Genomic DNA, 25,408 nt, shown 5'->3' with positions numbered 1-25,408 from the left:
TGACTCCTCCCCTACCCTGCCTGCAGCCAGGCACTGACACCTCCCCCTCCCTGCCTGCAGCCAGGCACTGACACCTCCCCCTCCCTGCCTGCAGCCAGGCACTGACTCCCCCCCACCCAGCCTGCAGCTAGGCACTGACTCCTTCCCCACCTGGCCTGCAGCCAGACACTGACTCCTCCCACTCCCTGCCTGCTGCCAGACACTGACTCCTCCCCCTCCCTGCCTGCAGCCAGGCACTGACTCCTCCCCCACCCGGCCTGCAGCCAGGCACTGACTCCTCCCCACACCCGGCCTGCAGCCTGACACTGACACTTCCCCCACCCTGCCTGCAGCCAGGTACTGACTCCTCCCCACCCTGCCTGCAGCCAGGTACTGACTCCTCCCCCACCCTGCCTGCTGCCAGGCACTGACTCCTCTCCCACCCGGCCTGCTGCCAGACACTGACTCCTCCCCCACCCGGCCTGCTGCCAGACACTGACTCTTCCCCCACCCGGCCTGCAGCCAGGTACTGACTCCTCCCCACCCTGCCTGCAGCCAGGTACTGACTCCTCCCCTCCCTGCCTGCAGCCAGGCTCTGACTCCTCCCCCACCCGGCCTGCAGCCAGGCACTGACTCCTCCCCCTCCCTGCCTGCAGCCAGGCACCGACTCCTCCCCCACCCTGCAGCCAGGCACTGACTCCTCCCCACCCTGCCTGCAGCCAGGCACTGACTCCTACCCACCCTGCCTGCAGCCAGGCACTGACTCCTCCCCCTCCCTGCCTGCAGCCAGGCACTGACTCCTCCCCCAACCTGCAGCCAGGCACTGACTTCCCCCACCCTGCAGCCAGGCACTGACTTCTCCCCCTCCCTGCCTGCAGCCAGGTACTGACTTCTCCCCACCCTGCCTGCAGCCAGGCTCTGACTCCTCCCCCTCCCTGCCTGCAGCCAGGCACTGACTCCTCCCCACCCTGGCTGCAGCCAGGCACTGACTCCTCCCCACCCTGGCTGCAGCCAGGCACTGACTCCTCCCCCTCCCTGCGTGCAGCCAGGCACTGATTCCTTCCCCTCCGTGCCTGCAGCCTGGTACTGACTCCTTCCCACCCTGTCTGCAGCCAGGCACTGACTCCTCCCCCACCCAGCCTGCAGCCAGGTACTGACTTCTCCCCACCCTGCCTGCAGCCAGGCACTGACTCCTCCCCCACCCTGCCTGCAGCCAGGCACTGACTCCTCCCCCACCCTGCAGGAACCAGACATCGACTCCTCCCCCACTCTGCCTGCAGCCAGGCACTGACTCCTCCCCCTCCCTGACTGCAGCCAGGCACAGACTCCTCCCTCTCACTGACACAGCCAGGCACTGACACTTCTCCCACCCTGCCTGCAGCCAGGCACTGACTCTTCCCCCACCCTGCAGCAGCCAGACACTGACTCCTCCCCCTCCCTGCCTGCAGCCAGACACTGACTCCTCCCCCACCCTGCCTGCAGCCAGGCACTGACTCCTCCCACCCTGTCTGCAGCCAGGCACTGACTCCTCCCACCCTGCCTGCAGCCAGGTACTGACTCCTCCCCACCCTGCCTTCAGCCAGGCACTGACTCCTCTCCCACCCGGCCTGCTGCCAGACACTGACTCTTCCCCCACCCGGCCTGCAGCCAGGTACTGACTCCTCCCCACCCTGCCTGCAGCCAGGTACTGACTCCTCCCCTCCCTGCCTGCAGCCAGGCGCTGACTCCTCCCCCACCCGGCCTGCAGCCAGGCACTGACTCCTCCCCCTCCCTGCCTGCAGCCAGGCACCGACTCCTCCCCCACCCTGCAGCCAGGCACTGACTCCTCCCCACCCTGCCTGCAGCCAGGCACTGACTCCTACCCACCCTGCCTGCAGCCAGGCACTGACTCCTCCCCCTCCCTGCCTGCAGCCAGGCACTGACTCCTCCCCCAACCTGCAGCCAGGCACTGACTTCCCCCACCCTGCAGCCAGGCACTGACTTCTCCCCCTCCCTGCCTGCAGCCAGGTACTGACTTCTCCCCACCCTGCCTGCAGCCAGGCTCTGACTCCTCCCCCTCCCTGCCTGCAGCCAGGCACTGACTCCTCCCCACCCTGGCTGCAGCCAGGCACTGACTCCTCCCCCTCCCTGCGTGCAGCCAGGCACTGATTCCTTCCCCTCCGTGCCTGCAGCCTGGTACTGACTCCTTCCCACCCTGTCTGCAGCCAGGCACTGACTCCTCCCCCACCCAGCCTGCAGCCAGATACTGACTTCTCCCCACCCTGCCTGCAGCCAGGCACTGACTCCTCCCCCACCCTGCCTGCAGCAAGGCACTGACTCCTCCCCCACCCTGCAGGAACCAGACATCGACTCCTCCCCCACTCTGCCTGCAGCCAGGCACTGACTCCTCCCCCTCCCTGCCTGCAGCCAGGCACAGACTCCTCCCTCTCACTGACACAGCCAGGCACTGACACTTCTCCCACCCTGCCTGCAGCCAGGCACTGACTCTTCCCCCACCCTGCAGCAGCCAGACACTGACTCCTCCCCCTCCCTGCCTGCAGCCAGACACTGACTCCTCCCCCACCCTGCCTGCAGCCAGGCACTGACTCCTCCCACCCTGTCTGCAGCCAGGCACTGACTCCTCCCACCCTGCCTGCAGCCAGGCACAGACTCCTACCCCACCCTGCAGGAGCCAGACACTGACTCCTCCCCCTCCCTGCGTGCAGCCAGGCACTGATTCCTTCCCCTCCGTGCCTGCAGCCTGGTACTGACTCCTTCCCACCCTGTCTGCAGCCAGGCACTGACTCCTCCCCCACCCAGCCTGCAGCCAGGTACTGACTCCTCCCCTCCCTGCCTGCAGCCAGGCTCTGACTCCTCCCCCACCCGGCCTGCAGCCAGGCACTGACTCCTCCCCCTCCCTGCCTGCAGCCAGGCACCGACTCCTCCCCCAACCTGCAGCCAGGCACTGACTTCCCCCACTCCCTGCTTGCAGCCAGGTACTGACTCCTACCCACCCTGCCTGCAGCCAGGCACTGACTCCTCCCCCTCACTGCCTGCAGCCAGACACTGACTCCTCCCCCAACCTGCAGCCAGGCACTGACTCCTCCCCCACCCTGCAGCCAGGCACTGACTTCTCCCCCTCCCTGCCTGCAGCCAGGTACTGACTTCTCCCCACCCTGCCTGCAGCCAGGCTCTGACTCCTCCCCCTCCCTGCCTGCAGCCAGGCACTGACTCCTCCCCACCCTGGCTGCAGCCAGGCACTGACTCCTCCCCCTCCCTGCGTGCAGCCAGGCACTGATTCCTTCCCCTCCGTGCCTGCAGCCTGGTACTGACTCCTTCCCCCACCCTGCCTGCAGCCAGGTACTGACTCCTCCCCTCCCTGCCTGCAGCCAGGCTCTGACTCCTCCCCCACCCGGCCTGCAGCCAGGCACTGACTCCTCCCCCTCCCTGCCTGCAGCCAGGCACCGACTCCTCTCCACCCTGCAGCCAGGCACTGACTCCTCCCCCACCCAGCCTGCAGCCAGGCACTGACTCCTCCCCCTCCCTGCCTGCAGCCAGGCACCGACTCCTCCCCCAACCTGCAGCCAGGCACTGACTTCCCCCACTCCCTGCTTGCAGCCAGGTACTGACTCCTACCCACCCTGCCTGCAGCCAGGCATTGACTCCTCCCACTCCCTGCCTGCAGCCAAGCACCGAGTCCTCCCCCACCCTGCAGCCAGGCACTGACTTCTCCCCCTCCCTGCCTGCAGCCAGGCTCTGACTCCTCCCCCTCCCTGCCTGCAGCCAGGCACTGACTCCTCCCCACCCTGGCTTCAGCCAGGCACTGACTCCTCCCCCTCCCTGCCTGCAGCCAGGCACTGACTCCTCCCCACCCTGGCTTCAGCCAGGCACTGATTCCTCCCCCTCCATGCCTGCAGCCTGGTACTGACTCCTCCCCACCCTGCCTGCAGCCAGGTACTGACTTCTCCCCACCCTGCCTGCAGCCAGGCACTGACTCCTCCCCCACCCTGCCTGCAGCCAGGCAGTGACTCCTCCCCCACCCTGCAGGAACCAGACATCGACTCCTCCCCCACTCTGCCTGCAGCCAGGCACTGACTCCTCCCCCACCCTGCCTGCAGCCAGGCACTGACTCCTCCCCCTCCCTGCCTTCAGCCAGGCACTGACTCCTCCCCCACCCTGCAGCAGCCAGACACTGACTCCTCCCCCTCCCTGCCTGCAGCCAGACACTGAATCCTCCCCCACCCTGCCTGCAGCCAGGCACTGACTCCTCCCACCCTGTCTGAAGCCAGGCACTGACTCCTCCCACCCTGCCTGCAGCCAGGCACAGACTCCTACCCCACCCTGCAGGAGCCAGACACTGACTCCTCCCCCTCCCTGCGTGCAGCCAGGCACTGATTCCTTCCCCTCCGTGCCTGCAGCCTGGTACTGACTCCTTCCCACCCTGTCTGCAGCCAGGCACTGACTCCTCCCCCACCCAGCCTGCAGCCAGGTACTGACTCCTCCCCTCCCTGCCTGCAGCCAGGCTCTGACTCCTCCCCCACCCGGCCTGCAGCCAGGCACTGACTCCTCCCCCTCCCTGCCTGCAGCCAGGCACCGACTCCTCCCCCACCCTGCAGCCAGGCACTGACTCCTCCCCACCCTGCCTGCAGCCAGGCACTGACTCCTACCCACCCTGCCTGCAGCCAGGCACTGACTCCTCCCCCTCCCTGCCTGCAGCCAGGCACTGACTCCTCCCCCAACCTGCAGCCAGGCACTGACTTCCCCCACCCTGCAGCCAGGCACTGACTTCTCCCCCTCCCTGCCTGCAGCCAGGTACTGACTTCTCCCCACCCTGCCTGCAGCCAGGCTCTGACTCCTCCCCCTCCCTGCCTGCAGCCAGGCACTGACTCCTCCCCACCCTGGCTGCAGCCAGGCACTGACTCCTCCCCCTCCCTGCGTGCAGCCAGGCACTGATTCCTTCCCCTCCGTGCCTGCAGCCTGGTACTGACTCCTTCCCACCCTGTCTGCAGCCAGGCACTGACTCCTCCCCCACCCAGCCTGCAGCCAGGTACTGACTTCTCCCCACCCTGCCTGCAGCCAGGCACTGACTCCTCCCCCACCCTGCCTGCAGCCAGGCACTGACTCCTCCCCCACCCTGCAGGAACCAGACATCGACTCCTCCCCCACTCTGCCTGCAGCCAGGCACTGACTCCTCCCCCTCCCTGCCTGCAGCCAGGCACAGACTCCTCCCTCTCACTGACACAGCCAGGCACTGACACTTCTCCCACCCTGCCTGCAGCCAGACACTGACTCCTCCCCCACACTGCCTGCAGCCAGGCACTGACTCCTCCCACCCTGTCTGCAGCCAGGCACTGACTCCTCCCACCCTGCCTGCAGCCAGGCACAGACTCCTACCCCACCCTGCAGGAGCCAGACACTGACTACTCCCCCTCACTGCCTGCAGCCAGACACTGACTCCTCCCCCACCCGGCCTACAGCCAGGCACTGACTCCTCCCCCTCCCTGCAGCCACACTGACTCCTCCCCCACCCTGCCTGCAGCCAGGCACTGACTCCTCCCCACCCTGCCTGCAGCCAGGCACTGACTCCTCCCCCACCCTGCCTCTAGCCAGGCAATGACTCCTTCCCCCACCCTGCCTGCAGCCAGGTACTGACTCCTCCCCTCCCTGCCTGCAGCCAGGCTCTGACTCCTCCCCCACCCGGCCTGCAGCCAGGCACTGACTCCTCCCCCTCCCTGCCTGCAGCCAGGCACCGACTCCTCTCCACCCTGCAGCCAGGCACTGACTCCTCCCCCACCCAGCCTGCAGCCAGGCACTGACTCCTCCCCCTCCCTGCCTGCAGCCAGGCACCGACTCCTCCCCCAACCTGCAGCCAGGCACTGACTTCCCCCACTCCCTGCTTGCAGCCAGGTACTGACTCCTACCCACCCTGCCTGCAGCCAGGCACTGACTCCTCCCCCTCCCTGCCTGCAGCCAGGCACCGACTCCTCCCCCAACCTGCAGCCAGACACTGACTTCCCCCACTCCCTGCTTGCAGCCAGGTACTGACTCCTACCCACCCTGCCTGCAGCCAGGCATTGACTCCTCCCACTCCCTGCCTGCAGCCAAGCACCGAGTCCTCCCCCACCCTGCAGCCAGGCACTGACTTCTCCCCCTCCCTGCCTGCAGCCAGGCTCTGACTCCTCCCCCTCCCTGCCTGCAGCCAGGCACTGACTCCTCCCCACCCTGGCTTCAGCCAGGCACTGACTCCTCCCCCTCCCTGCCTGCAGCCAGGCACTGACTCCTCCCCACCCTGGCTTCAGCCAGGCACTGATTCCTCCCCCTCCATGCCTGCAGCCTGGTACTGACTCCTCCCCACCCTGCCTGCAGCCAGGTACTGACTTCTCCCCACCCTGCCTGCAGCCAGGCACTGACTCCTCCCCCACCCTGCCTGCAGCCAGGCAGTGACTCCTCCCCCACCCTGCAGGAACCAGACATCGACTCCTCCCCCACTCTGCCTGCAGCCAGGCACTGACTCCTCCCCCACCCTGCCTGCAGCCAGGCACTGACTCCTCCCCCTCCCTGCCTTCAGCCAGGCACTGACTCCTCCCCCACCCTGCAGCAGCCAGACACTGACTCCTCCCCCTCCCTGCCTGCAGCCAGACACTGACTCCTCCCCCACCCTGCCTGCAGCCAGGCACTGACTCCTCCCACCCTGCCTGTAGCCAGGCACTGACTCCTCCCACCCTGCCTGCAGCCAGGCACTGACTCCTACCCCGCCCTGCAGGAGCCAGGCACTGACTCTTCCCCCACCCTGCAGCAGCCAGACACTGACTACTCCCCCTCCCTGCCTGCAGCCAGACACTGACTCCTCCCCCACCCGGCCTACAGCCAGGCACTGACTCCTCCCCCACCATGCCTGCAGCTAGACACTGACTCCTCCCCCACCCTGCCTCTAGCCAGGCACTGACTCCTCCCCCACCCTGCCTCTAGCCAGGCACTGACTCCTCCCCCACCCTGCAGCAGCCAGACACTGACTACTCCCCCACCCGGCCTACAGCCAGGCACTGACTCCTCCCCCACCCTGCCTGCAGCCAGACACTGACTCCTTCCCCCACCCTGCCTGCAGCCAGGCACTGACTCCTCCCCCACCCTGCCTGCAGCCAGGCACTGACTCCTCCCCCACCCTGCCTGCAAAGAGCTCCGCACAGGAGAGTGAGGGGAAAGGTTTGAGTGTTTTGTGGGTTTAGAGGGGGGCTGCAGTGTGTTTTTTGTGGGTGTAGAGGGGGGCTGCAGTGTGTGTTTTGTGGGTGTAGAGGGGGGCTGCAGTGTGTGTTTTGTGGGTGTAGAGGGGGGCTGCAGTGTGTGTTTTGTGGGTGTAGAGGGGGGCTGCGGTGTGTTTTGTGGGTGTAGAGGTGGGCTGCAGTGTGTGTTTTGTGGGTGTAGAGTTGGGCTGCAGTGTGTTTTGTGGGTGTAGAGGTGGGCTGCAGTGTGTTTTGTGGGTGTAGAGGTGGGCTGCAGTGTGTTTTGTGGGTGTAGAGGTGGGCTGCGGTGTGTTTTGTGGGTGTAGAGGTGGGTTGCAGTGTGTTTTGTGGGTGTAGAGGTGGGCTGCGGTGTGTTTTGTGGGTGTAGAGGTGGGCTGCGGTGTGTTTTGTGGGTGTAGAGGTGGGCTGCGGTGTGTGTTTTGTGGGTGTAGAGGTGGGTTGCAGTGTGTTTTGTGGGTGTAGAGGTGGGTAGCAGTGTGTTTTGTGGGTTTAGAGGGGGCTGCAGTGTGTGTTTTGTGGGTTTAGAGGTGGGTAGCAGTGTGTTTTGTGGGTGTAGAGGTGGGTAGCAGTGTGTTTTGTGGGTTTAGAGGGGGGCTGCAGTGTGTGTTTTGTGGGTTTAGAGGGGGGCTGCAGTGTGTTTTGTGGGTGTAGAGGTGGGCTGCAGTGTGTTTTGTGGGTTTAGAGGGGGGCTGAAGTCGGTGCCGCTTTATACATTAGGCTGACTAGGCACAGTGCCTGGGGCCTACGAACCTTTTAGGGCCTACAATATTTAACTTGAAAAAAATACCTAAACAAAAAAAATCACAAAATATGAGAAAACAGCAAATTTTAATTTAAAATGCCTTCGAAGTATCGATACCTTTAAATATCGAAACAAAAGTATCGATGCCAAATATCGCTAGTATCGAAAGAAACAAGCAAACGATGAAATTAGCATAAAAATGAGTAAAAATATCGGGCACACAGGCCTCTAGAAATAATAGTGCCTGGGGCCTACGAAGGTCTTAAAACGGCCCTGCATGCAGTGTGTGTTTTGTGGGTGTAGAGGGAGGCTGCAGTGTGTGTTTTGTGGGTGTAGAGGAGGGATGCTGGTGTGCGTTTTGTGGGTGTAGAGGGGGGATACTGGTGTGCGTTTTGTGGGTGTAGAGGAGGGATGCTGTGTGTGTTTTGTGGGAGTAGAGGGGGGTTGCTGGTATGTGTTTTGTGGGTGTAGAGGGGGGCTGCAGTGTGTTTTGTGGGTGTAGAGGGGGCAGCTGTCTGTTTTGTGTGTGTGTGTGTGTGTGTGTGTGTGTGTGTCTGCAGTGTGTTTTGTGGGTGTAGAGGGGGGTGCTGCAGTGAGTATTTTGTGGTTGTAGAGGGGGCCGCAGTCTGTTTTGACATGCAAATGAGCACACAGTGTCACCTTTTGCCTCAAAAGGTGGAGGGTTTTTCATCACCTTTCTCACCCACCATAACTTATCTAATGTGCGGTGAAACTGATTATAACTAATGGTCTCCTATCGGGGTGGTTGTGATAGGGAATTACTCGATCACCTTTTTCACCCACCATAACTTATCTAATATATATATATATATATCCATCTGCCTAAAACACTTGTTACAACAAAAGATTTAACAAAGATGTGAATGAACAAATGTAACTTTCTCTGGTTTGTTACCTAAACCCAATGTTCTGCACACACTGCTTCACTGCCCATTACTGACAGGCGATGTTCTCAATTAAACGTTTGTACAATATACAAACGTTATCTACACACCACAACTTTTCACGGAGGCCGCTGTGTTGTTCAATGTTGTGTTACCTTTTCTTTGTCCAATATCATCTGCATCTGACAATATAGTTGTTTCAGCTACAAAAGAAAAGCAACAGTTTCAATGAGTGTAACAACATTTTTTGTTAATATATTTTTGTGATATTATAAAGGAGAATTAACTATTTTGTTTTAAAGAACAAGTGTGTCTTCTCTATATTTGCATGACAATATTTCACAATCACATAAATAAATCAATAAATAATATATACTCATAATAAAAGATTGTTATGGTAGTTACTGTATCTGATTGTTCTGTCTTTTAACCCGTAAGAGAGAGAGAGAACCCAGTTGTAATCTCGTGCAGAATAACACAATTAAATACAGTAAACATGTATCTATGAGCATGTATATTTTGTATGTAAACAAGAGAATAAAATGATCATGTATATTTTGTATGTACCGTGAATGCAAACAGAATGCAAGTAAAGAAACAGCAGCTTTGCCATTAAAGTGGTGCGTAGATTTGCATTTTAAACATGTATCTCAGCATGAATGCCAGGCACAGTTCTAGTCCTGCGCTGGTACTGGCCAAGTACAGATGTGCTGCAGCTGGAACAACTTTTTAGCGATACTTCTTTGTAAGAAGAGTTTCAAGAGGATCGTGTGTCACTGCAAAACTGGCAAAAATTACATCATTTTCATCTAGCGCAGTGTTCAGGGGTTCCTAGGAATCCTTGGGTTCCCCCGGACATCCCTAAAGGGTTCCCTGCAATCTTAAAATCATTTGAAAATTTTACAAAATACAGAAAAAATACAATGCATCTGATCCCAGATACGCTATTAGAGCGGGTTGGGGTACCTTACAATGCATCGAATCTCAGACACACTATTAGAGAGGGTTGGGGTACCTTACAATGCATCTAATCTCAGGCACGCTATTAGAGAGGGTTGGGGTTCTTTACAATGCATCTAATCTCAGACACGCTATTGGAGAGGGTTGGGGTACTTTACAATGCATCTGATCCCAGACACGCTATTAGAGCGGGTTGGGGTACTTTACAATGCATCTAATCTCAGACATGCTATTAGAGAGGGTTTGGTTCCTTACAATGCATCTGATCTCAGACACGCTATTAGAGAGGGTTGGGGTTCCTTACAATGCATCTGATCTCAGACGCGCTATTAGAGAGGGTCGGGGTTCCTTACAATGCATCTGATCTCAGACGCGCTATTGGAGAGTGTTTTTGGTTCCTTACAATGCATCTTATCTCAGGCTAGTTGGGGCTCAAAGGGTTGGAGTACCTTACAATGCATCTGATCTCAGAAGCGCAATTGGAGAGTGTTGGGGTTCCTTACAATGCATCTGATCTCAGACACACTATTAGAGAGGGTTGGGATACCTTACAATGCATCTGATCTCAGAAGCGCAATTAGAGAGGGTTGGGGTTCCTTACAATGCATCTGATCCCAGATACGCTATTAGAGAGGGTTGGGGTTCCTTACAATGCATCTGATCACAGACATGCTATTAGAGAGGGTTGGGGTTCCTTACAATGCATCTGATCCCAGATACGCTATTAAAGAGGGTTGGGGTTCTTTACAATGCATCTAATCTCAGACACGCTATTGGAGAGGGTTGGGGTACTTTACAATGCATCTGATCCCAGACACGCTATTAGAGCGGGTTGGGGTACTTTACAATGCATCTAATCTCAGACATGCTATTAGAGAGGGTTTGGTTCCTTACAATGCATCTGATCTCAGACACGCTATTAGAGAGGGTTGGGGTTCCTTACAATGCATCTGATCTCAGACGCGCTATTAGAGAGGGTCGGGGTTCCTTACAATGCATCTGATCTCAGACGCGCTATTGGAGAGTGTTTTTGGTTCCTTACAATGCATCTTATCTCAGGCTAGTTGGGGCTCAAAGGGTTGGAGTACCTTACAATGCATCTGATCTCAGAAGCGCAATTGGAGAGTGTTGGGGTTCCTTACAATGCATCTGATCTCAGACACACTATTAGAGAGGGTTGGGATACCTTACAATGCATCTGATCTCAGAAGCGCAATTAGAGAGGGTTGGGGTTCCTTACAATGCATCTGATCCCAGATACGCTATTAGAGAGGGTTGGGGTTCCTTACAATGCATCTGATCACAGACATGCTATTAGAGAGGGTTGGGGTTCCTTACAATGCATCTGATCCCAGATACGCTATTAGAGAGGGCTGGGGTTCCTTACAATGCATATGATCTCAGACGTGCTATTAGAGGGGGTTGGGGTTCCTTACAATGCATCTGATCCCAGACACGCTATTAGAGCAGGTTGGGGTTCTTTACAATGCATCTGATCACTGACACACTATTAGAGCAGGTTGGGGTTCTTTACAATGCATCTGATCACTGACACACTATTAGAGCAGGTTGGGGTTCCTTTCAATGCATCTGATCCCAGGAATGCTATTAGAGAGGTTTGGGGTTCCTTCAAATGCATCTGATCCCAGATGGACTATTGGAGATGGTTGGGGTTCCTTACAATGCATCTAATCCCAGCCATGCTATTAGAGAGGGTTGGGGTTCCTTACAATGCATCTGATCTCAGACGCGCTATTAGAGAGGGTTGGGGTTCCTTACAATGCATCTGATCTCGGACACGCTATTAGAGACTGTTAGGGTTCCTTACAATGCATCTGACCTCAGACACACTATTAGAGAGGGTTTGGCGTTCTGCAGAATTTCACAATATAATTATAGGGTTCTTTAACCCCAAAAAGGTTGAAAACGTTGATATAGCGTCTGTGTGTCATAATATAAAGGGGCCAACATGGCGGGCTTGCAATTGTCGTTAGGGGTCGTAACTGTAGGGACGAGTTACATGATATTTTTGTTGTAATACAGCCCCCCCATTCTCTGCTAAAATGTGTGAGCAGGAACATTTCCCACATTCGTTACATGCTGTTTCCTCAGAAAACGTCCTAAAAAACCCAGAGATAATTATAAAATATAAATGTTAAAAGACGACACTTACATCTGCTCCTCTTCCCTGTCTCCTGATGTGAGGTCTTACAGGTCGTGCTACCTAAAATATCAAAATCTGTTTAAAGAAAACGTACATTTCCATTCTAGACTCATATTTTGTGTTTATTCTCTGACCCCACTGTGTGTGTGTGTGTGTGTGTGTGTGTGTGTGTGTGTGTGTGTGTGTGTGTGTGTGTGTGTGTGTGTGTGTATATATATCAGCTCTGGAGCGAGTGAGCGGAGTTGGCAGCGAACGGAGGGGGTCTGATGGCGGGAAAATGCAGGTATATCAGATACCTGGTAAGGTAAGATCATTATGCACCTTGATAAAGAGCGTATCGCGCGAAACGCGTTGGTGGGGGGCCCGTGGGCTCGTTTTTGTACTTGATGTCTTGATTCATTAAAACTTTTTTATTTTCATGGGACACACTCTCTCGCAGTTCTCTTTGTTCACTGTCTACAGTGGTGCTCCAACTTTCCTTTACCTGTTTGCTTGGATCCGGTGGAAAAACGGAGGCACACACCTGTGGAGGGACATCACATAGAAGACCCTACGGATGTAAGTAATTTTACTCTTGCACACCTTTTCATTTGTCCACATCGATGCACATATGTCTGGACACTAGCCAGTGGGAGTTATCACTAATCCTAGTGGAACTCCATCCAGCTATTCGATTAACGGTGCATTTAGGCGTTTTTCATTATATGATCATTGGTCTGTTTATTCAAGTGATACTCCAAGGATTTATACAGTGATGGAATCATTTCACTAAGGCTTGCCTAAGCCATTCATCTGGGTTTGAGCACCATACAGCTTCTTTTTACGTAATTTTAGAATCACTTTAGTAGCGCACTTTATTTTTTCCTTTTTTGTAATAACAGAACGGTATCATCTATTCATTTTTTATTATTTATATATATATATATATACATATATATATATATATATATATATATATATAGTGATCTCCACACCACATTGCAGTCTCTTTATGGGGTTTATTTACAGGGATTAAATCATCTATTCATTTTTATTTTATATATATATATATATATATATATATATATATATATATATATATATATATATATATATACATATATATATATATATATATATATATACATGTAGAGGTATCAGTACCGTGTTAGCCGAGCTTCAATAATCAAAAAATAAATAGATGATACCGTTCTGTGGCTAACGAAATGCTTTTATTTGTGCGAGCTTTCGAGATACACTGATCTCTTCTTCCGGCTATGTTACAATGAATGAAGCAAGGATAACTTAAAAACAGTGTCTCTTGGAATGTTATCTGTGCTGGTCCTTCCCCCGATGTGGATGTGTTTTATGGCTAGAGGTGTCAAAGGGTAACTGAAAGCAAGTGAAGAAAGAGTGTGTATGTGTATCAGTGTGAATAAAAATGAATGGAGAGCCCACAGTATAAACAGTGCTCTACACAAGGTGTGTGTGGAGTGAGAGGGATATAAATGGTGTGGGTGGGTGTGGAAATGTGAGAGTTTGTAGCACAACTAAAAGTGTGTGTGGATACTATGTGGTCCCTATTGGTGTATATGGATGGAAAAATAAGGAGTATTAGGAGTATTAGTATGTGTGAGAGACACATATATATATATATATATAGTGATCTCCACACCACGTTGCAGTCTCTTTTAGTCCCAATGTAAGGCAGGAAACACTGTAATTCTCTTTATGGGTTTTATTTACAGGGATTAAATCATACACCAACAGGCCCACTGTCCCTTTAAGTCAAACAAATCATAAAATAAAATGCCTATTCCCTTTAGGGAAAGCCAACGACACTGTAGCTGTCGCCCTCACTACTCAGATGGCCAGCTAAACTCATTCCCACCCCCAAAACATGCCCTGGCATAAATAACCATGTACACAGTCTCTGTACACAACAATAAAGTGTTTTCCTTATCTGTTTGGAGCAGAAGTCCCGCTTCAGCACGGCCTTATGTCCTTTCCTCCTAGGGGAACTCGGCCCCACGTGGGCTCGGAGAAACTCTCCTCTGTAAATGCAAAGGACCGGACATCCCCACTTCAGCATGGTCTGTCTTATTTCCTGCTTTCCTCTGGGATTCAAACCCAGGCAGTCCCAGCGGACTCCGTGATCACCATCCAGCGGGTCCAAGGAACTGTGCCAGCCTCTTCTTTAGCTGGGGAGCACTTCTCTGTCCCCCTCTCTGGGACAGCAATCTCTCACTCTGTGAGTCTCAGCATGTGTGTCTCTCCCATGGCAGCTTCCTGTGTACTTTAAAAACACTTCCTTGTTCAGCCAGTTTAATTATGCAACAGCTGCTGTTGAGTTTCCTAGGGGGATTAACTCTATGTGTTGAAAAAGTCTTATAGCTGCCCTATTCCCGCACCTAGAGGACCGTGATGGTATCACATATCCCTCCCCCCAGCGAAACATTGTCCTGTGAGCGGCCCGTGCACCATTCCCGTGCACCAGCCACTTTGTCAGAGATGTCTAAAATCCACCTCTTCTTTTTCCTTGCCTTGCAGTTGAAGAGTCTTACCTTCGGGGCAAGTACTAGGCCTTCTGGGCCTGCAGACTGGTCCTTCACTGCCTTTTTATCTTGTGCCGGCCAGAGTCTTGGGTTAAAGCTCTGCCTTTGTTGCTTCCCCTTCTGCAAAGGTTCCTGAGCATCCTGCTGTCTGTTAGCTCTCTCTGCCAGGACTCTATCGCGCTCTGTGACCCTGATCTGCCATCCTGAAGATGCATCTCTATCCTCTTCCTCTTGTGCTCAGAGTCTCCTTTACCCTGTAGAAGAGCGTTGATCTCGGTCAGCTCATTGCGTTCACTCGCCAGTGATTGTTTGGCCTTCTCTTGTGAAGACAGCAACTCCGCTTCAGCGGGGATGGCTTTTGGACCTTTCTCCATCAGCGTACCTTCAGTGTTTGAGACTAGAGACCAGTCATTCAACACAAGTTCTATGTTTGGTTCACACCATTTATCTGCAGTATTTCCATTTCGGCAGTATTCTCCTTTGCCCCAAGTGCACCCCATGGCGCCTCATTTGGTTTTAACTCTACCACCCTCTTTTTCCCGGACTCCTTCTCAAGGATCTACTTCATATTAGGAACCTCCTTCTGGGCAGCAGTAGAGTCCAAACTAGCATCACGCTCAGTCTTTAGAGCCTTGAGCGCCTCACCCAGGTCACGCTTTTGTTTCTCTGCCATCTTGCGGCCAGCACGCTCATATTCCATTTCCTTCCTCAGATCTTGAAGCTGTCCTTCTGCATTTCTTTTTCCACTCAGTGCAGCTGCTAGTTCAGCTTCTTTGGTGTTGAGTCGCGATTCCAAATCTGCCAGCACATTCAGAGCAAGATTTAAATCTGTTTCCTTTTTTCCATTTCTGGCCTTTAGCAAGTTTAGTGCTTCAGCGAGAAACTGCTGTCTCTTGAAAACATCTTGCAATTCTCCTCTTAGGGCCTCCATCTCATCAATGTGGTCGCACAGAGTTTGCCTCAACGTATCCTCCATCATACCGCGGAGCTCTGCAGTTGTCACTAGGATCGCTGCTGCTTCTGTTTTCCAGGCCTGTTTCTCCTTGGCGTACTGATTCTTGGGGATGGAACAGCCTGTCTGCTTCTCTAGCTCTTGCTCCAGTTTCTGGACCTTTTCCCGCTCCCTCTCATACCGAGTCACCTGGCACCTAAGCTCCGCCTCCACCGATGCTCTGGTGATGCTCAGCGTGGCCTTCAGCTCCTCATGCTGCTCTGTGGGGACACACTGGGTACTCAGATGCTCCTGTAGCCCTTATACTTTGTTAGAAGCCTGGAAATTTCCCTTCAGTAGCACTCGGCGCATCTCCTCAGCATCCGCTTGTTTCACTTTGGCCTCTTGCAGACTCACACGCATCTCTTGCAACTGGCTCCGCAGTTTTTGCTCTGCTTGGTTGTGATGCTCCAGGGAGACACGTTCTTTATGCAGCCTTCTTTCTGCACTCTCCAGTGCTTTCTGCACTTCCAAATTTTCTTCCGGAAATTCTCTCTTCACCTTACCAGGCTCTGCTTTGAGCGCGCAAGCTTCTTGCTGAGAAACGGTTAACTTTGTGATGAAGTTTTGAACGTCTTTCTGGGACATCTCATAGTACAGTTTCCAGTCGGTACTCGTTTTCTCTGATTCGCTCGGCTTACTGTATATGGCGGTAGCGGTAGCCTTTTTCATCCCATGGCTAGTCATCATTCCTATGACGATTGCGTCAAACGCTCTGGGCTGTGGCTCATCTCTGTTTTTTTTGACCTTCTGCTGAAAATGGAGACTGTCCTTTTCGCGGGGCCCCGTAGTAGCCATCTTCATCCTCATCCAGCCTGAAGGGACAGTCTGTGGTGTGGTCCAGCTTTTCACACCATTAACGTTTCTGGCGAGGTTCCTTTTGTGGGACCAAACCGAGATACCCATTGCTGAAAGGACATTGTTTTGTGTGGCCATGCACATTACACATAAAACACATTGTATCCTCCATTTTCTACCTTCAGGTGTATTCTTCACCTTGTGTATCCTGTAAGCACAACTGCTTATACACAGTGGGACAGACTTTGCTTGTAGAATTTGGTTTTTTTCCACTTCAGTTGAGAGGCCATTTTAAATCCCCGCATTTATTTTCAAACCCACAGTTTCTGCTGCTTAGTGCCCTTTTGGACTGCCCACATTCTCCACCAATTGTGATGCCCACAACACGTTGTAGTCTCCTTTAGTCCCAATTTAAGGCAGGAAACACTGTAATTCTCTACATGGGGTTTATTCACAGGGATTAAATCATACACCAACAGCCCCACCGTCTCTTTAAGTCAAACAAATCATAAAATAAAATAGCTAACTACACCATAGCTGTTGCCCTCACTACTTGGATGGCAAGCTAAGCTGGTTCCCACCCCCAAAACATGCCCTGGCATAAGCAACCATGTACACGGTATCTGTACACAACAATGAAGTGTTTTCCTTATCTGTTTGGAGCAGACATCCCCGCTTCAGCACTGCCTTGTGTCCTTTCCTCCTAGGGGAACTCGGCCCCACGTGAGCTCAGAGAAACTCTCCTATTTAAATGCCAAGGAACGGACATCCCCGCTTCAGCGTGGTTTGTTGTCTTTCCTGCTTTCCTCTGGGATTCAAACCCAGGCAGTCCCAGCGAACTCCGCAATCACCATCCAGCGGGTCCAAGGAACTGTGCCAGCCTCTTCTTTAGCTGGGGAGCACTTATCTGTCCCCCTCTCTGGGACAGCAATCTGTGAGTCTCAGCATGTGTTGGCAGCTTCCTGTGTACTTTAAAAACACTTCCTTGTTCAGACCATTTAATTATGCAACAGCTGCTTTGAGTTTTTTAGGGAGATTAACTCTATGTGTTGAAAAATTCTTATAGCTGCCTTATTCCCGCACCTAGAGGACCGTGATGGTATCACTTCATATATATATATATATATATATATATATATATATATATATATATATATATATATATATATATATATATATATATATATATATATATATATAGCCATCTGCCTAAACCACATGTTACAACAAAAGATTTAACAAAGATGTGAATGAACAAATGTAACTTTCCTGGCTTGTTGCGTAAAACCCAATGTTCTGCACACACTGCTTCCCTGCCCATTACTGACAGGCGATGTTCTCCATTAAACGCTTATACAATATACAAACTTTATCTACACACCACAACTTTTCTCGGAGGCCGCTGTGTTGTTTGATGTTGTGTTACGTCTTCTTTGTCCAGTATCATCTGCATCTGGCAATATAGTTGTTTTAGCTACGAGGGAAAAGCAACAGTGTCAATGAGTGTAACAACATTTTTTGTTAATACATTTTTGTGATATTATAAAGGAGAATGAACTATCTTTTTTTAAGGAAGAAGAGTGTTTTCTCTATATATGCATGACAATATTTCACAATCACATAAATGAAGGCACAGCTGCACGGATTAGCCATACAGTATATGTGAGGCTGTTCCGGAGATGATATGGCTGTGTGAGTTACTGGAGAACATCGAATAAAACTTGCTCAAAGTTCCTCGTGGCTTTGGCCGGTGCTAACAGCAGTGTCCTTCACACTAATGATGGGTTTTGCCCAGTCCCTCTGGAGTAGAAGTACCTAGTCTGATTAATAGTGTGATATTCCCATCTCGTGCAACTCTATACATTTCCGGGCACATACATTGTATAGATAGGGAGGTTCACTAGTTCAAAATGAAAACTTGGCGAGCTGTGAAGTTCGTTTGGAAACGCAAGAAGAAATTCGGAGCGATGTTTCCAATCCGAGCAACATTTTGCCCAATTTATAACATTTTGTTTTTTTTTTAGTTCTTGCCATAATTTCTTTACAAAGCCAAAACCAGCTGAGGTCTTTGAAAATCAAAACACGACAAAATGTTAAAACCAAAACACCAGGGACATGTTCTTCATAAACTATCACTCTACAAACCATCTGTACCTGATATGTTATCCAGAAGATTTATTACTTTTTTCAGGATCAGCGATTCCAAATAACTGTCTGAAATACAAAATAAACAAGAGCTGCCCACGTTATTATTTAACATTTACATTGCGAGTACAGGCATACCCTGGGTTAAGGACACTCACTGTAAGTACACTCGCGAGTAAGGACATATCGCCCAATAGGCAAACGGCAGCTCGCGCATGCGCCTGTCAGCACATCCTGAACAGCAATACCGGCTCCCTACCTGTACCGAAGCTGTGCGCAAGCGGGGAGACTATAGAGCCTGTTACAAATGCGTTATTTACATCAGTAATGCACGTATATGATGATTGCAGTACAGTAGATGCATCAATAAGAGAAAAAAAGGTAGTGCTTCACTTTAAGTACATTTTCGCTTTACTTACATGCTCCGGTCCCATTGCGTACATTAATACGGGGTATGCCTGTACCTCTTTACGTTCGGCGGATGGGTAAGAGTGGGCAAATAATTACAATTCAAGAGATTCGACCATGACTGCCAACCAAGTATTTATACATTTATGACAGTATTTTACAGATTTTTGTTAAATTGCTTGAATGATATTACTTCTTTAAACTTGTCGCTTACATTTAGAAACCCAAAATATAAATATTCAACTTGTGAAACATTTTATTTGATTTATTTCTATATTAGTGAATTTTATTGCTCAAGCTTCAGCAATAGTCTATCTTTATCTAGCTCAACAGCACATATCCCCCATATATACCAAATGGTGGCAATATTCGCCTTTTTTGTAGTCATCTATAAATAGTTAATATCAGAAAACTTAAAACAAAGATTCTGTAAATATGATGAAATAACTGTGTTTAATATTCTATGTGAGCTTTGCAATTTTTAAATTGTGAAACTTAAATGATCTTATGCTTAAAAATCCTTGTGTAGTACTGTAAGTTCTGGGTTCTTTATTCAGCCGTTGGAAACGCAATTTACTTTACACATTCTCATCATTAATACGTTTATCGCACAAATAACGAATTAGATTAATAGTAGAAGTAAACTCCATTTATTTCTGTGCCTTTGCTGTGATAAATACGGGTCTTCCTTTGCCACATTTTCTGCCCCCGTTTTGCAGTTCAGAGACTTAGTACCGAGCTCTTCAATGTGAGGACATACAGCTGATGTTCCCTCGCTGTGACATACTGTAACTACACGGGACACTAACCAACACCAACAACGCCTTGTGTTACCAAACTGCACCATTTACTGCTGGCGGCGGCTTCAAATAGAAGCCCCTTACATGTCACACAGATTGTTCCATCGAGGGGGTTTATACCATTGGGACCAATATGTTTCTGTAACACTATAGAGAAGTGGAAATGGCAGATACAGCAGAGGCACAGAATGTGATACATCACATAACAGTATGAGGAAGACAGGGCCTGTGTTGGTCTTGAGAACTTGAAATATACTGTGCTCTACCTTTAATAGAACTGCGTTCCCGATCTTGTTCCTTTTCCGCCTCTGTAATTAGAAACACAGAAACGTGTCATGCTTATATAGCAGGGTCCCCCGGTCCCCGTTGCCCCCGCTTACCTCCGCTACAGTGGGGGAACGCGCAGTGTGTGTGGCAGGTCCCAACAGTGTTACGGGGGCGCGCAGGTGCTGGCGGCTTGTGCGGCGGGCTCGGCAGAGGCTCCGGCGGCTCCCTTTGCAGGGCGTCACCATATTGCGATTGGCCGCGCATGCGCAGTGAGAGAGAGCTGCTGCGGCAGCCATTAGCAGGCTAGGCCCGAGGGGGACTACAACTCCCATGATGCCTAGGGGCATTGTACCAGGTGACACCACACAGCCAATAGGGCTGCAGCAACCCCCTGCTCCCTACAATAGATACATTTTGCACGTCTGGGACCCGGTCAGTCGGTGCTGGGATAAGGAATGGGTAGGGTCTGTGACTCCTGCACTAAGCCAGATACCCCTATTAGGCCCCAGCTAGGCCCCGACTCCCCTCAGCTTGTGGTTACTGCAGGGACAGGCCTATAGATAGGGACACTGCTCCTATAGCAGTGTGAGGGACACAGACAGGGCACGGCGGTCTCCTGTTCACAGGTGGTCTGGGACCAGACACCTACTACATAGACACTCCTAAAGGTGGTACCATCCATGCGGGACCCACCCAACGTAGAAGCAGAGGCTTTGCGGGTTACTGCACCGGATCCGTGGATCCCACCATCCGCAAGACAGCTTCAGCGCGCCCAGGTGTGGACACACCCAGCAGGTTCCCAACAAAGTGCACCAACTCACTCTTACACCTAATTGGGCAGCGCTGTACCGTACATTGGGTTGGGAGGAGGATTGACCTTGTGGACTCCGGGTTGGTTGGGTGCCCACGGGCCCCTAGGTACTCTGGGGGTGGGGTTATGGCCGTGCATGGCTAGGCGGGTAGCTGTACCTCATTAGTACTGTTATGATATGGGTTGTTCATGGTTATGCCAGGTTATAAGCTGATTGTAAAGTATTATTGTTTTACTACAGTGTTGTGTATTATTCATATATGTTCCTGCACAGGGTTATCCCACTGTGACGGTGAGGGGGCACCCAGGCCAGTAAATAAAAGGTATTATGCCCGGCTGGGTGCCCCTGAGTCATATTGTAACTGGGAAGTGTTAGCTCTGCAGCCCACTGTGAGTTGAGAGCCTGTAATTACATTAGATTTGTCTGTGTCTGTCCCGCTAGGGATAAGCAGACCACACACATTAAAACAAGCTACATTAAAGGACTGCGGTCACGGTTAAAGCATTGGTTCAGAGGGTTGCAACCACACTTACCACGTCACTGTATTTAGGTCATTGGATAAGTGGGATTGCGGTTAGGTTAGTCCGTGCATTGCTACAATGAGTCACGGTCTAAACCGCAGGTTAATTAGATAAGTATGGCTGCGGTCATGTCTGCGCTTCAGGCCTTGCAACAATGAGTCCCTGGCAAACCGCAGACAGGGAGAAAGTTTAAACCGCAGACCACACATAATTAGATAGCTAACTTGAGTTAGGGACATTTATTTATTTATAAAATATTTTACCAGGAAGTAATACATTGAGAGTTACCTCTCGTTTTCAAGTATGTCCTGGGCACAGAGTAAAACAAATAATACATGGTTACAAATACAGTTACATAAATGAACAGGGTATACATTATATACAAGACATTGCATGCACAGTTAAAGAAAATATATATTATGGGCGTATAAAACAGTTACAGACCAGATTAAAATGTGAGACAGCCTTAGATTTGAAAGAACTTAAACTGGTGGTGGATGTGAGAGTCTCTGGTAGGTTGTTGCAGTTTTGGGGTGCACGGTAAGAGAAGGAGGAACGGACGGATACTTTGTTGAGCCTTGGGACCACGAACAGTCTTTTGGAGTCTGATCTCAGGTGATAAGTGCTGCATGTGGTAGGGGTGAGGAGCTTGTTCAGATAGCTGGGTAGCTTGCCCATAAAGAATTTAAAGGCAAGACAAGAAAGGTGAACTTTGCGCCTAGACTCTAGTGTTGACCAATCTAGTTCTTTGAGCATTTCGCAGTGATGTGTGTTGTAGTTGCATTGGAGAAAAAAACGACAAATTGAATTGTAGAGGGTGTCAAGTTTGCTAAGGTGGGTTTGAGGTGCCGTGCCATATACTATGTCTCCATAGTCAATAATTGGCATTAGCATCTGCTGTGCGATACGCTTTCTGACCAGGAGACTTAGGGAGGATTTGTTCCTGTAAAGTACCCCTAGTTTGGCATAGGTCTTGGTTGTCAGGGTGTCAATGTGCATCCCGAATGTTAAGTGGGAGTCAAACCATAAGCCCAGGTATTTAAAACTAGTGACAGGGGTTAGGGTGGTGTTAGCGTTGGTTCTAATCTGGAGCTCAGTCACTGGAAGCTTTAAAAATGTAGTCTTGGTCCCAAATACCATTGTTACAGTCTTGTCAGTGTTTAAAAACAGTTTGTTTTGGGAAATCCAGTTTTCGAGTCTGAAAAAGTCAGACTGAAGTATGTGTTGAAGGTCAGAGAGGCTATGGCTGTGTGCATATAGGATTGTGTCATCTGCATACATGTGTATTGAGGCTTCCTTACAAGCTGTGGGAAGATCATTAATGAACACTGAGAAGAGTAGGGGCCCCAGAACAGAGCCTTGCGGGACACCACAGGTGATATCCAGGGGGTTGGAGTTAGAGCCTGAGATGGACACATGTTGGGATCTTCCTGAAAGTTAGGACTGAAACCAGTTTAAAGCATGCTTCCCTATTCCAGAGCTCTGGAGTTTGTTAAGCAGGATAGCATGATTAACTGTATCAAAAGCCTTTGCAAAATCTAGGAATATTGCACCAGTGAGTTGTCCCCGTTCCATTCCACACTGGATTTCATTGCAAACTTTTAGCAGGGTAGTTACGGTGGAGTGTTTGGGACGAAAGCCAGATTGGAATTGGCTAGGGAAATTTGTCTTGGTATAGTAATCACTTAATTGGGAGTGGACACATTTTTCCATGACTTTGGATAGAATTGGGAGAAGAGAGATTGGTCTGTAGTTTGAGACAATGTTTTTGTCCCCACTTTTGAAGATTGGGACAACTCTGGCAGTTTTCCAGTTCTTAGGGATATGGCCTGCAGACAGGATAGAGTTGACTATGGAAGCAATTGGTTTGGCAATGGCTGGGGCACCAAGTCGTAGGAACCTAGATTGTAGTAGGTCAGGTCCGCATTGGCTGCTTAGTTTTAGTTTGAGGAGCGCTTGTGTAATCTCCTCTTCAGATACTGGGCTAAAATGAAAATTGTGGGCAGTGTTGGGAGGGGGTGGGGCTATGTGGGCACTCCCAGGATGAGGTTCAGGTTTGTGGTTTGGGCTGCGTTTTGCTAATAAGTTAGTGGCACACCCCACAAAGTAATCATTGAATGCATTTGCAACGTCAGTGGGATTTGTCAGAGTAATATCCCCCTCAGTGATATTACTTGGTTGTTGATGGTTAGGAGGCTGGAATATATTGTTGATAACCTTCCAGAAGTTAGCTGGGTTTGATGTATTTTGGTGGAGATTGTCAGAGTAATATTGTGCTTTTCCATGCCTTGTTTGCCTTGTGCACATGTTCCGCAGACATCTGTAGTGATTGAGATCCTTGGTAGTGCCAGTTACTTTGTAGCTTTTCCACAAGGTATCCCTAAGCTGGTAGAGTGCAATAAGGTCAGTTGTAACCCATGGAAGATGGGCCCCCCGTACCCTTATTTTGCGTAGTGGAGCATGGGTATCGCAGAGTTTTAAGAACTCGGATTGGAAATAGTCGAGCGCAGAATCAGGGTCGGAAATTAAATCGATTCTGTGCCATGGGCAGTTGGTAAGGTCATCCAGAAACTGTTGTGGGTTAAAGTTTTTAAATGTTCTAGTGAGGAAAACTTTAGGGCTTGAATGGGGCGTTTTAATTTTCCTTACACAGTACACTATTGCATGGTCACTGAAAATGTCAGGAAGGATGCCAGAGGATTGGATTCTGCTGGGGTTTGAGGAGAGAATCCAGTCTAGCAAGGAATGGTTATGCGATTTCAGGTTTGTCCGTGTGGGTTGGGAAATGAGTTGTGATAGGTTAAGTGACTTGAGTTTTATCTGGATTTTATGGTTTTTAGGGTCAAGCTAGTTGAAGTTGAAATCCCCAAGAACTAGCAGCTCACTCTTCTCATTCAGAGAGGAAATGGAGCCAAGAAACTGGGTGATATCAGCCAGGGATTGTAAAGGGGCTTTAGGGGGGCGGTAGATGCCAGCGAGCAAGATGGGCTTAGAAAAGGGGAGGCAGATTTTGCCAACTAGAATTTCAAAAGAGGGTGGGCTTGGGGGGCAATTTAACAGTGTAAATTGTAATGTGTCTGCAATATAAAATAACACCCCTCCTCCTCTCTTTGACCTATCTCTCCTAAAAATGGAGAGAATCCCTGAATGGCAATATTTGCATCAGGGGTTTTATGGGTTAGCCATGTTTCTGTAAGAACGATGCGGGAAAGATGAAAATTGGTGTGGGTACTGCTGGGGTCACAACAGTAAGGCAGCCATGGTTTATGTGTTGTTAGCTTTTGGGAAAAATAGTAAATGGAAGTCCCCCTCTTTTGGGGTATTACAATTATAAAGAGCAAGGACATTTGGATTCAGGCAGGTGAGGCAGCGGATACATTGGGAATTAGAAAGCTCAGTATATGACCGGCTATTCCGGTGAGTAACTCATGCATATCTTAAGTGCGGACTTCTAAGACACCACGCTGAGACGACTCCAGAGTGTCTAGGAAAGTCCTGACTTAAAAAGGTACCGACATTTAAAAGTGTTACAGGCCGGGAAGTAAGGATAAACAGTTGTGCCTGGCAACTATCCATGTGTCAGGGGAGGGTTAGACTACAGGTCGCCATGGCAGGGGGCTTGGTTAGATAGTTATAGAGTAAGGGGAATAAACCCCATAATGTCCGGTGCTCAGTTAACCAGTGTATGTATGACCGTGATGGTATTTATGCAACCTCTGACATGTATGTCAATGAAAGATAACAATCCTGCTGTAGATAATAAATCAGAGCTAAAGATATAAAAATGGAACGGGAAAAAGACTGATAACCTGGGTGGGGGGCTAGTGTGCAGGGAATAGTTAGAGACAGGATAAGGAGCCGTGAAACCCCCTCCTGTACTCACGGTAGTACTAAAACCTGCTGCCCTTACCCGACCTGGTGTCTTCACTGCTCGTTCCATTTCTTTACCGATCCCAGCTCTGTGGATGCTGCGCTCATGCGTGACGTCACTGTAGAAACTGAACAGCTGATTCTGGGAAGGGCTCCGACGTGTCCTGTGTACTAGCGGCTCAGGTGCGAAGTTAGCGCATGACCATGGCATACCTTGAAGCATCTGCCCAGCTCCCCGAAGTACTGGCAGAGCGTGCCAATAGGTAGGATTATTAATTCCCACACAGTGATT

At 50.8% G+C, this 25,408-nt stretch overlaps 1 protein-coding gene across 1 annotated transcript in view; it reads right to left on the bottom strand.

Annotated features, from left to right (window-relative positions):
• The window catches only part of LOC142490866 (uncharacterized), a 165,535-nt gene that overhangs the window by 86,347 nt on the left and 53,780 nt on the right, over positions 1-25,408 (bottom strand). Inside the window, exons 13-17 of the mRNA XM_075593284.1 lie at positions 19,913-19,954; positions 18,448-18,507; positions 17,675-17,767; positions 11,980-12,030; positions 9,002-9,049 (exon numbers count right to left, since the gene is read on the bottom strand). Of these exons, the coding sequence (XP_075449399.1) occupies positions 9,002-9,049; positions 11,980-12,030; positions 17,675-17,767; positions 18,448-18,507; positions 19,913-19,954 (294 nt within the window). The remainder of the gene's footprint in view (positions 1-9,001; positions 9,050-11,979; positions 12,031-17,674; positions 17,768-18,447; positions 18,508-19,912; positions 19,955-25,408) is intronic.

Source organism: Ascaphus truei, chromosome 3 (assembly GCF_040206685.1).
Source record: "Ascaphus truei isolate aAscTru1 chromosome 3, aAscTru1.hap1, whole genome shotgun sequence".
Lineage (NCBI taxonomy): Eukaryota > Metazoa > Chordata > Amphibia > Anura > Ascaphidae > Ascaphus > Ascaphus truei.
The sequence above is the reverse complement of the archived record's forward strand: the minus strand, read 5'-3'. Positions and strand labels throughout refer to the sequence as shown.